This window comes from Solea solea, chromosome 15, assembly GCF_958295425.1.
Source record: "Solea solea chromosome 15, fSolSol10.1, whole genome shotgun sequence".
In the NCBI taxonomy this organism is placed as follows: Eukaryota; Metazoa; Chordata; class Actinopteri; order Pleuronectiformes; family Soleidae; genus Solea; species Solea solea.
The window spans coordinates 5,610,831-5,622,877 of NC_081148.1; the positions used below are offsets into that span (position 1 = coordinate 5,610,831).

Here is a 12,047-nt window from a genome sequence, read left to right on the forward strand (position 1 = left end):
GGTTGAATGTTGATGGGACTGAAGTAGATGGTGGGGCAGCTATATATGTGCATGAACACAGTGTGATGCTGCGTATTAAGTCTCATTTATGGAATTGTCAAACATAAAATCTGGCGGATCTGTGATGATATTTTAAACAATAAGTCATAACATCTGTAATAATAACAGAGTATTTCACAGCCGGAAAATTAAGATGCGTCGTGTGGACTTGGAGGTGTACGGTGCATACAAACAAACTTGCAAGTACATATGGTGAACACTCCTACGTAGGCACGTATGGACAAATAAGCGGAAACAGACTGAGAGATAGTCGCGAGCACATGTTTAAAAGAAGACATACGGAGCAGATTTTAACCCACAGCAGTCGCGTGTGGGGGGAGAAATGGAGGAGAGGAGTGCGTGAAAATGATATCTCAAGATGTTAAATATTTAAATCCCCGATAGTTTCACAGCTGGTGTCAGGAGATAGTGAAATCAAACATGCACCATGGTGTGGGCTCACTCTTACATACGCACAAACACACAATGCTACTGTACATCTATATAGACTTAGTACACAAGAAAAAATAATTACAGGACGTTTGCATCAGTCGACTAATGAATATTTATGAGGGTTAGAAAAACATGGTGACCTATGGAAGGAAAGAGCACTCAGCACTAAGTTTTCCGAGCAGCTGTTGAAAACTTATGTTGACAAACAATGTGCATATTAAGCAGATTTATGGAAAATTAAAAACTTGTCTTACGTGACCAGACTGAAATTATTTTTTTGTCTACGCTCTCCTCCCTTTTTTTCAATTAAGTCTCCTTTTTTCTCTCATTTTCTCCTTTTCAATTTTGCTGGTACATTTTCTATCTAGCTCTACTCTCTAATGTGATTCTAAAACCACTGGTGCCTAAACTAATGATTATGCAGGCCACCACCAAATGAAAGCAGACGGGTTGATGGGCAACAAGTCAACCATAACTGAGCATCAGCACATCCACGTTGATATTAAAACATGGCAGATGATGACTATCATACACGTGTCTAGGACTGAGGCAGCTGTCAAACCTGACAGGACAGAGGTACATTTTCTGACCACGAGAGACATGACAGAACTCTCCTACCGGCTGCATGATGAGCTGCATGATGGCCTCACCAAGACAGGTCTCTGAGTTAATTACTTTATACCTCTTTGGTGTTGTGACATGGCTCAAGGGTTTTTTTCTTTTTCTCGTGGCAGCCGCGGCAGCAGGTAGCTATGTGTCTGCAGCAGCAGCAGCAGCATGACCAGTCAAATCTACATTAATTAAGAAAGCTGCAGCTGCCCTGCCAGCAGCAAAACAGCTGATGAGCAGAACTGATCATGGATCAGTGCTCAGGCCTCTTGGTGAGACAGGAATGGATCCCCAAGACTCTGGACCGAGCCATGACTTAATTCAGGTTACACGACTGATCATTCTGACAAGTGACAAGGAAGAGAGAGTCAAGGGCTAGACCAAATATGCCCACTGCACTCTCAGATTAAAGAGTAACTCTGCAAAGTAGAGTAAAAGCTTTGCTGCACTGACCCCTGTAGGATGTTTGATGAATTCTGATGAGTATGTGACCAAATACATCCAGCTGGAATTGAGTATTGTACTGTAGCATGACACATCATCATTGCAGTATCACTTTTTTTCCCTGACAGAGAAGTATGAAAGCCAAGGTTGACATTTATTTCTTTTTTCTTCACACCCTGATAGCCATCAACGCATAAAGTTGTCTGAAAAAAATTGTCTGTAGTCCAACAATTCTGTATAATATAGATGATCAATCCCTTAATTCAGATCTCAATGACTGTCTGGCTGGTGTACCACTCACTGTCTACCTGGCTTCATTCAATTCAATTCAGTTTCATTTGTATAGCCCCAAATCACAACATATAGGTCATTATCCCAAGGTAGAAACCTTTACAATATTATACATGTAGATCAAAGAGAAACCCAACAATTCCATGCAATGAGCAAGCCCTAGACACCACTGGAGAGAAAAAATTCCCTTCTAACAGGCAGAAATCGCTAACAAAACCAGACTCAAGTCATGTGCCTCGACAGGTTGGGGTGAAAGGAAAACTCGGGGACAGAGGAGAGCTGAAAGGAAAGGACAAGGGGAAGGTGAGGAGACAGGAGAGACCAGGAGCAGATATGTAACAGTTGTATCAAGTTACATATTCAGACAGGACAGTTCTGAATTGGTTATGCATGTACCCTGCTCGCACTCTCATAGCACTGGAGTCTTCAAACAGAAGTTTGTTGCTGAAAGATCCTTGTTAGAATCCATTTTAAACAGTTATAAGGGTTTATCCATAATTGTTCAAGGTTCTGACAAATAAATGGTTTGTTAGTTCTATTGTAATCTATTGGAAATGATCACAACCATTAGTGACCAACTGCATCCTGTAATGGCAACCATTAAACCATGGCTCAAAGATGCAGTGGAAACCATTAGGTCCCAAACCCACAGGAAACATATGCAACCACTAACCACCACCTCTAATGTATCATAAACGTTTTTTAATGTTTTGTAATGTTTCTATAACTGTGGAAATTACACAGGTTTGTATCATGGTTCCTGGTTTATTTCTATGGGTAAGTGAATTAAGAAGTTAATTACAGCCACACAGAATCACTTGGAACACAGTGAACCTTACAGAATGACATTTAACAGGAGCAGAGGTTAACTTTTTCATTTGACTTGCTTCAGAGAAGATGATGAAATAGGATTACAGTACAGTCATCAACACTGAAAATCTTTCTGAAACCTACATGTCACATGGTGGATAGCCAAGCTTAGTGTGGCTCCCAATACCAGTTTGTCATCTCCATTCATATTCTATAGGGAAAAGGACATCACAGAAAAGGGCATGAAGGAGAAGAGGCAAAGGAAAGAGGAGAAGGCAGTAAGGCAATATTACAGATTTGAACTATAATGACATTAGAAGGAGAGCAGCACTGGTGAGCTGGAGATGGAGTGGCACTGATGAAAGATCTACACTCAGGCCCCGAAAAACAATTAGAATATGTATCTCACAAGAACTAGAAACTCACAAAACAAGCATTAGCTGAGCAGCCAAGGTGCAAACACAACTGGAGCACTCTAGCAGCTAAGGTCTTTATACTGTAGGTAAAAGGTGGTGATGAAACACAGGTGCGTGTAATAGGCCAGTGCCAAGCCACTTCTGCACACACAGAAACAAACTGTTAAAACCAGGAAACCATGACAGCAAAACACCATTTGGAACAAAATTGCAGAAAAAAAAAAACAATTTCAAACACTGTGAGAACACAAAAATGTCCCACGTTGGGCCCTGGCTGTGAAATACACTGGGGGCTTGGACACCAACTAATGTGAAGGCTCTATTGTATTTTCTATGATTATTAGGGCTCTGAATCGACCATGTGAAAAATAAGCATGTATTGTTGACAGGATTTATCGGCATTTTTTTTTTCTTACAATCTTGAATAGATTTCTTAAATTCCTGACCATTAGCAACAAGGTTCATTGCACTCCGCTGAAGAATTGAAATAAAATAAATAAACCTAAAATAAACTAATGATCACTTTCGCCATACTCAATTGTATTTGGTAAAATAACTGTATTTCCTCTGATCATTTTTGGCAGGCTGTACAACAAGAGGTGAAATGCTATGGCCTGATGAACAAAATGTGCATTCACTGCCGACCGAAAATGCTGGTTTGTTGGTAGTGGTATCTATGGCAGTTGGAATGCACTTTGTTGCATTGTGGATTCTTCTTTCCAGGATCCTTTTGAAAGGCAGAAAATGCTCTGTAATATTTTAGTATTCACTGATGGCTTTGTACTCTGTTAACAATATGGTTGTCATGGTAACTTGTGTACAGATCAAAGGCCGATAGGGATAGCATTGGGCAGACCCACTGGGGGTATAGGCGCATGTCATTTTTTATTATCTTGTGAAAGTGACGTTGTCACAGGAAAAAATAAAATAAGATATAAACCCGTCCAATAGTGGCATAATTCCTTGGGGCCTTGATGCTATACGACATCCACACATTCCAAGGAATGCGCTTACCTGCAAAGGACAGATCGAAAAAAAAAAAAAAAAAAAACAACATAAAAGTATCAAAGGAACCAAGATTTAACCAGTAGCCAAGATCTATTACACCCCTCAGTGGAAATTATTCACCCCTCCCGGAAATTATTCACCTCTTGTACAAGAGTGGAGAGTGAAAGGAATTGAAAGAGTACCAAAAGGACCATCATGGATGCTGGCTGCCGTAACACACCGTCAACTGTGGTTAAGCAAAAAAGAGGATATGTGAATAGCATCAAGAAAGGACACCAACAAAGAAGCAAACCCATCCAACGTCACTGGCCCAGCCAAATTCAAGGGAGAGAAGACGGCAGAGAGAGCAGATTATTTGATCGCCCCTGGAATGATTCCTATCTGAGCAGTAGAAGCAAACAGTGTAATTCAGTAGAGAGGTTGGGGATGTGCCCAAGTCTGAACACCAGAGATGATGATGATTGTAGCAGTGGTAGAGGTGTAGTTGAAAAACAAAATGATTTGCAGAGCTATTATCATTTACGCTCTTGGTCACCATCTTCATCATCTTACTCCCCAAAGCAATTGCACAGGACAGAGCAGGAGAAAAAGCACAAGCCCAGACTGTCAGGTTTAGAAATAAGAACTGGGACTCCTAGAATGACTTCCACATGGTATCGGACTGATAGGATGACTTCTACCTATCCACAGGGAGCTCAGCCTAGAAAGACTCCCAGCTCTTCATCTTCCACCTATTCTGCTACAGAAAGCTCCCAGAATCAACACCGCTTGTCAACACACTCCCAATGTTGGCCTCCTCTGCTCGGCAACTTGAGCAGCAGAACCACATCCCATTTATTGAGGAGCTCATACGAGCTCTGTTCATCTCAAGAACAAACGAATATCCCTGAATCCTACTCAGACAGATCTTCCTCTTACTCGACCCACATTCCATGGTACACCCCCCTCCTGGTCAACCAAGAGGCCACACTCCCTCCAAGATCAGTCCCTGAAGTTGTAGAGCCTAAAGGGACTCCTAGCTGCTCTTCTTCTTCTTCTTCTTCTTCTTCCTCTGCCTTTATAAAAAGTTCCCAGAATCAAAACCTCTCATCATCATTCTCCTCTCATCATTCTTCTCTTCTCATTGGCAACTTGAGCAACAGAACCTCATCCCATTTAATGAGCAGCTCATACACCCTACATTCATTTGAAGAACAAACACTAGTTCCTGAATCCACTTCAGATACATCTTCCCCGTACTCCCTCTCTAACCCATGGTATACCCGCCCCCTGGTCAAACAAGAGGCCACACTCCCTTCAAGGTCAGCCTCTGGTTCCCAACGTCAACACTTATCATTATCATCATCATCATCATCATCATCATCATCATCATCACACTCCTCCCTTCATTCTTTTCCTCTCATTGACAACTTGAGAAGCACAACCACATCACATTCATTGAGCAGCTCATACGCCCTCCATTCATCTCAAGAACAAACAACTTTCCCTGAATCCTCCTCAGATACATCTTCCTCTTACTCCTCCCGCACCCCATGGTACACCACCACCCCGGTCAGACAAGAGGCGGCACGTCCTCCAAGGTCAGTCCCTGAAGCTGTAGAGTCAGTTGGCTATTGCTCTACAAGATGCTTATTGTTACAACTATTTTTAAAATACCTCAGCCAAGACTTATTGTGTGGATCTTCCATTATCTGCTCTCTTGACAATGACAGTCCAATAAACTCACCAAGTTCCTCAATAGTAGGAGAGTCTGGGAATGGTGAAGAGGTGGACTCAATGTTCAGTGTGGACCCTGATGCTAGATGGTCAGAGACATCCTTGGGTAGCCTAAAAAACCATAGAGCAGACCTCAACAATGGCTACTGTAGTGTGTCCAAAATGTCATTGTGGGGAGAGCCTAGTGTTCGCAGTAGCAACAACAGCAGTGGAAGAGACAATGGCTGCTTCTGGCTTTCCTCCTCTTTCCAAGACCACTTGCCCCCATCTTGCCCCAAAAGACATACAAGCGATGAGAGTGCACATTCAACTGCAGGCTTAGAGGAAGAATACAGCCACCCACAGCATCTCTTGACGCGATGGGACAATGTTGAAAATAAAGCATTGCAGAAGGATGAGGTGAATGGAGAAGAGAAAGGAGCAGATGCAGAGAAAGGAGCAGATGCAGAGGAAGGAGCAGTGGGTTTAGATGTCCTTGCAGCTGGTCGTCCTTGGCAACTCCAGGATGAAACATTACATGGACATTCAGTCATTGAAAACAGTTCAGTACCTATGGGTCAACCAAGTGGTGTTAAAAATCAAGAAAAAGTAATTTCCAAAAGGGATCAAGAGAACTTGTACAAGATTAAGGAGAAACTGCTTCTGGAGGATTCCAGTGAAGAAGAGGGTGACCTGTGCCGTATCTGCCACACAGGGGAGAAATCTGCTGCCAACTCTTTGATTCAACCATGCCGTTGTATAGGCAGTGTGCAGTATGTCCACAAGGAATGCATCAAGAGGTGGATTATGTCCAAAATAACCTCAAGAGCAAACCTCAAGGCCATCACAACATGTGAACTCTGCAAGGAGAAGCTGTGCTTAGACATAGACAGTTTTGACATTCCGGAATTACACAGGACACATGTCCAATCTGAGAGTGATGATGATGAGGGTGATGAGCTCATCAGCCGCGGCCTCCATTTGCTGGTGCTGTTGCGTCTCTTTGAAGAGAGGTACTCCAATTCCTTGGGAACTGTTGATGCAATCAACTTGGAGAGCATCCATCATAATCTCTTGGACCTCCTTATAACTCTTACTGAGGGAAGTGATGGGGAAGACAACAGCATGTCAAACGAGTTTTCTGACCTGGATGATGATCTTGAAGAGGACTGGTAGTTATGTGAATGAGGGGAATAAACTTAGGGGCAGGTTTAAATTGTACCTTGATTGTTTTTAGGTTTTCCATTCTATTCAGTTTTGATGGCCCAGGGCATTTCTTGCTTACGCATTACGACAGAGTTTACAGGAATAGTAAGGGCTTAGGGAGAAGAAAAACACTTTCTTTCTTAATTTCACATAGGTGTAATGTATGAAATGAAATACATGTTGAATAAATGTAAATGTTTATTTAAATAAAACCCTCTAAAATAAAAGGGTAATACGTAACATGGGCCATGTTTTAACAGCTCATACCTATAACAACTGCAAAGGCTGCAAATTCTTCACCGCCCTGTCCTGCTTCCAGGCAGTGATAATGCCGGGTGATACCAGGACTCACAGGCCCACAGTATCAACTCAGAGAAATATAATGTGCAGTGTTGAGGGACATGAAAACCAAAATTACCACAATTCACAAATGCCTATTTAACTGTAAATGTTGTATCGAACGATTCAATATCATATTGAGAATTGTGGCATCCCTACCTTCGAGTGAGAGATGCGAAGTGCACGGAGCACAAAGCATGTTTAAAACATTCCGTCAGACATCACTATATTTCTATATCATGTGTATTTCAAGTGTTCCAATGGTAAAGTAGAGCAGAAAAGTAGGAGGACGGTGACATAAAGGGACTGGTAGGGACATTATTTACCATTACCTCTCACATACACATGTGAAATCAGAATATTTCACATACTACACTGAACACACACACATGCACGCCGAAGAATGCTTTTGCATACACAATTGACAACCTCACACTAACAACTATGTGGGAATATAGATTATATGCCCACATACACAAATGAAACACTTTCAGACATGCACTTACACACACAATTCTTACATAAATTAGAGAATTACATTTCCAATGCATTCAATTAGGGTAAAAATGTATAAATGATGAGGAGTTTTCTTTTACACATAAAGATAAAATAAGTATTTTTTTTATTTTCAAAAATGTTTAAATAATAAAGTAGCTATATGGAGAAAAAACATGGATGATTCCATCCCCTAGTTTAGGTGAGGAGGCTCTCCATGCTGCAGTTCAACCCCTTAAACCCTTAAATGATGTTTTCTTAATATGTGTAAATGAAATATGAGGATCCCATATCCGCTCTCAATCCTCAAGTCCTTTGCAGAGGGGAAATATTTTGCAAACTCTGCCGACATTGCACGCAGTTGATCTTGCATGAAAGCTGGTGTGCAGACCCCCCCCCCCTCTCTCCCATGTACTCTGTATGTGTGGAACATGTCACAGACGCCTCTTTCTACTTTCTTCTGAAATAATCCAGTTTGCTTCAAAAGCAGCATTTTCATCTGTGGCTCTAAATACTGTTAATGTGTTACTATGAAATAACATATTTAGCTCATTGCAATGTACAAATATGTCACACGGGTTAAGACAGTTTTGCCCTCCGGTCATCATCATCGTTAAAGCTATTGGCTAGTGTGGAGAAGCCAGATAAGCCACCAGTCATTGCTGTGGCTCCGTCTTTACCCACAGCAACATGGTTGTTCCAGCTATGTTTAGCGTGACTGTTACACGTATTCATCACAGGCCTTAAATGTTTCCTCTCCAGTGATTTTTGTTGGCAAAGATAAAGCACACGTCCTCTTGTAAGTCATCTTGACAGTTGTATTTCAAATAATCTAATAAAATTGCCTCATTCACCACATCTGTGGACTCATGTGCCATTTAACATCATCTGCCATTACGACTTTGTTCCATACTGGCATTACCCAATTAGTGCCGGAAACCCGATTTGTCCTGCAACAAATGAGAAACTTCCTGTCATTGCTAATGTAAATGTGTATTTTATTTTACAGAATCAACTAATACAATGAAAGATACTATGAAAACGTGGATTGTATTTTATAAATATAATGAATGCAAGCTATATTTATTGCCATCCAGTTACGAAAACCTGATTTGCTCTGTGCAAGTGTGACTACTTCCTGTTACCGCTAATGCTAATTGTGGACTGACTACTAACTAGGCTTGTCACGATTCTCCAAATCCTCAATTAGATTTTTTAGATCATGATTTGATTCTCGATCTTTTTTTCTCTCGTTTAGCAGAGATGGGTCTGCCATTTTTAGACTTTTTTAGTTAAGTTTAGGATCATTGGTTTTATGTCATGATAACGTGTTTAATTTTTTTAATTCCCATTCCAATTGTCCACATGCTGTCATGACTAATATAATGTCCATTTGTTTGCAATGTACCACACTAGCCTTATCGTCAAACTTAAATCATTTATTAACAATATGAATGTAACAATTACCAGTCAATTGGAAACCAACTGTAAAAAGAAGAGAAGTCATAGAGAGTCATGTAGCTCTGTTGTCTCTAATGCTGCTCAGACCTCCAATAACATTGTCATACATGGAAGGCAACAACTTTGTAGTAAGATGTGACCTGCTTGGCATTTCATAACATGGTTCCAGTACGCTAATTAAATGCTTATATCCAGGGTTTCCCACCACTGTATAAGGTTGAATGTCTAATGCTACGAATGCCTATAGCACTAGGTATTGCTTTAGTGTAATTTTGAGGAAGTTTCGCTTCAAATGAGGACGGAAGAGTTGCTGTAGTAGTATGTCTACATCCTTATGATCCATGCGGAGATGTCCAGCTTACACACGGGGAGCGCAAAATATTTCCACACTGATTTTAAAGAAGCAGGACGGGGGTTCGAGTTCGGTCAGTGTGCCGCCCAAAACAGCAGTTGCTGTGGTTACTATTAGGTTAGCCAGAGGAGGCAACGTGTATTCGTGCTACTATGGCTGCAACCACAACACTGTATTTTTTCCCCTCTGGCACTCGTGCAGGACATCACACTTTGTGTCTAAATCCTCGATTCCACCTTTGCTTTCCAAGGTTGCGGCGTCATTTCAGTCAATATTCAATTTCGAGATCGTGACATACCTACTACGACGCTAAAAATAGCCTGGACTGTGAAGTTTTTTTTTATTATTGTTATGCGTTATGGCAAAAGTTATATATAAGAAGTAGTAAAAAGTCAAAGTCAGTGGCTCTTATTTTGAAAGCCAGGCTGAAAGACTGTCTGAATGACTATTGTGTATGACGAAAAAGATTGTCTGGTCAGCTGATAACTGGTTCATGTAACAATAAACCCCCAAATATGACGCATTTAATACAGCGACGGCCAAAGCTGCTGATTTTAGCACTTGCCTCTGAAGGTCTTACTCAGATCTATTGCCCTCAAACACTGGCTTGTTCTTCACAGAAGGGAGTTTTGTCTCGAAGTGCTGAGGTAACTTTGATGGCTTTACAGCCTCGTTTGTTAGCTTTTCCCCACACGCCAGGTTCGGAGTGTTTACATCCCCAGCAGCGATAAAACCATATTGTGTGCAGCTGTCGTCATACTTTCGATTGAATGTTGCCTTCTTCTTATTAGTCTCCTCATTATCTTCACTGTCTGTGGGCCTTTTTCAGCAGCCACAGAAAGAAATCTTGTTAATGTTATGTTCCCTCCACTCTTTGCTACGTCACCATTCAACACACCTGCGTGCACCTTTGACCTTTGAACACCAGGAAAATTTAGTCTAGCTTTAAATAAAATGAAAATGAGTTAGAATCATTAGAATATAAATACTTTTTGCATTTACATTTTAAGAAAAACAGCTCAGTTCGACCCAACCCATGGCCCCATACTGGTCCACAGCCAAAGAGTTTGATGATCGGATGACCAGTTGTCAAGAAAACTTGAAACACAGACCCTTTTAAAGAAAAAAACCTGAGGGTAAAAGCCTCATTTGGACAGTAAATGTGCCTAAATGAGGCTCTAGAGATGATTCTGGTTTACGTCAACCAGGGTTAGGTTGCAGGAGGTGATGCCATGACTCATGAATCCATTAGTCTAGAGCAATCTAAGCTACCCCGGAAAAATACGAACATAATTCACATTTACTGGTACATCACACACACGTACACACTGATAAACCTTGTACACAAGCTTACACACACACATTCACTCATTCCCTATTCCAGTAGCCTGCTGTCTGGAACTTATCGATGACTGGTCAATACATTCTGATCGATTGGCCTCATCACCATGGCAACCACCATTTAGCCCACTATCTGGGGCTATTCATTATTAAAGCCATTAAGCCCCTCCCCACACCTAGGTCTGTGTGAGTGTATATGTATGTGAGTTATTGCTCCCATTAGTAAAGAAAGAGGCTTCTGCTCTGTGTAAACTATGCTTACAGAATCACAACAGTGGATTCAGCAGCAGCTACTGTCCGTTTTACACCTCTGTTACAAATCTTATTATTCATACTGTCAAATGCGATTATGATTTCAAGGTCTTACTCTACTCTTACACTACCAGTGACACTGTAAAAGATTGAAGGCCCTGCATACTCTGCGTAACTGTGGGTTAGATAGATTGACGCAAGACAAATAAATAACATAAACAAACAAATACAGGCGGGGACACAGCCCTAACAGTGGAGCTAGTGGAGCAGGTTCATAAGAAATACACACTGATGCACATTTTAAAGTGAAGACTGTAGTTCGTATTGCTGAAATGTCTTCACCTCGAATGTTGCCAGCCCTGGCCCAAAGACTCTGGTATAGGTTTTGTGAGAATAGAGTCAAAAATGGCTAGTTTTTAAAATTGGGGATCCAAGAGTGAGAGAGGCAGTTTATATTGTAGTCAATGGAGAAGCTGGACTGAGGGAGTTCTCCTCTCACTCAGTCACAGTTGTGTAATTCTTTATATCACTGTGCTTTGGTAGTCACACTGTATAAACCTAGACAGGTTTGTCTAATAGAGAAGTTTTACAACTGCAGAGCAAGTTGAAGTCTCCACTGTAGCCTTAGAAAAATACAAGCAGTAACTTCCTAATTCAGCTCAACACTTTTGAAGTTGGAATGAAGTTTCAGTGTTGAAGTAGAAAACATGGCCACTGCAGAACAAACATATAGTGGGAATCCGGTTTGATTCTTGTGTCCGACGTCACTCTCATGACTCTTTCAGTGACGACACTCTGACCAATCAGTGGCCGGCAGTCGGTCGCCGCCACATATA

At 41.3% G+C, this 12,047-nt stretch overlaps 1 protein-coding gene across 1 annotated transcript; it reads left to right on the plus strand.

Moving 5' to 3' along the window:
• Positions 1–3,917: 3,917 nt before the first annotated feature.
• Positions 3,918–7,393, plus strand: LOC131474278 (E3 ubiquitin-protein ligase MARCHF7-like). The gene has a single exon (XM_058652062.1). It carries the CDS (start codon positions 4,266–4,268, stop codon positions 6,939–6,941), a length of 2,676 nt encoding a protein of 891 aa, XP_058508045.1. The 5' UTR covers positions 3,918–4,265; the 3' UTR covers positions 6,942–7,393.
• Positions 7,394–12,047: the final 4,654 nt, after the last annotated feature.

Coding starts and splice junctions, on each gene's coding strand:
- LOC131474278 (XM_058652062.1), top strand. CDS start 4,266: ATGGATGCTGGCTGCCGTAACACACCGTCAACTGTGGTTAAGCAAAAA.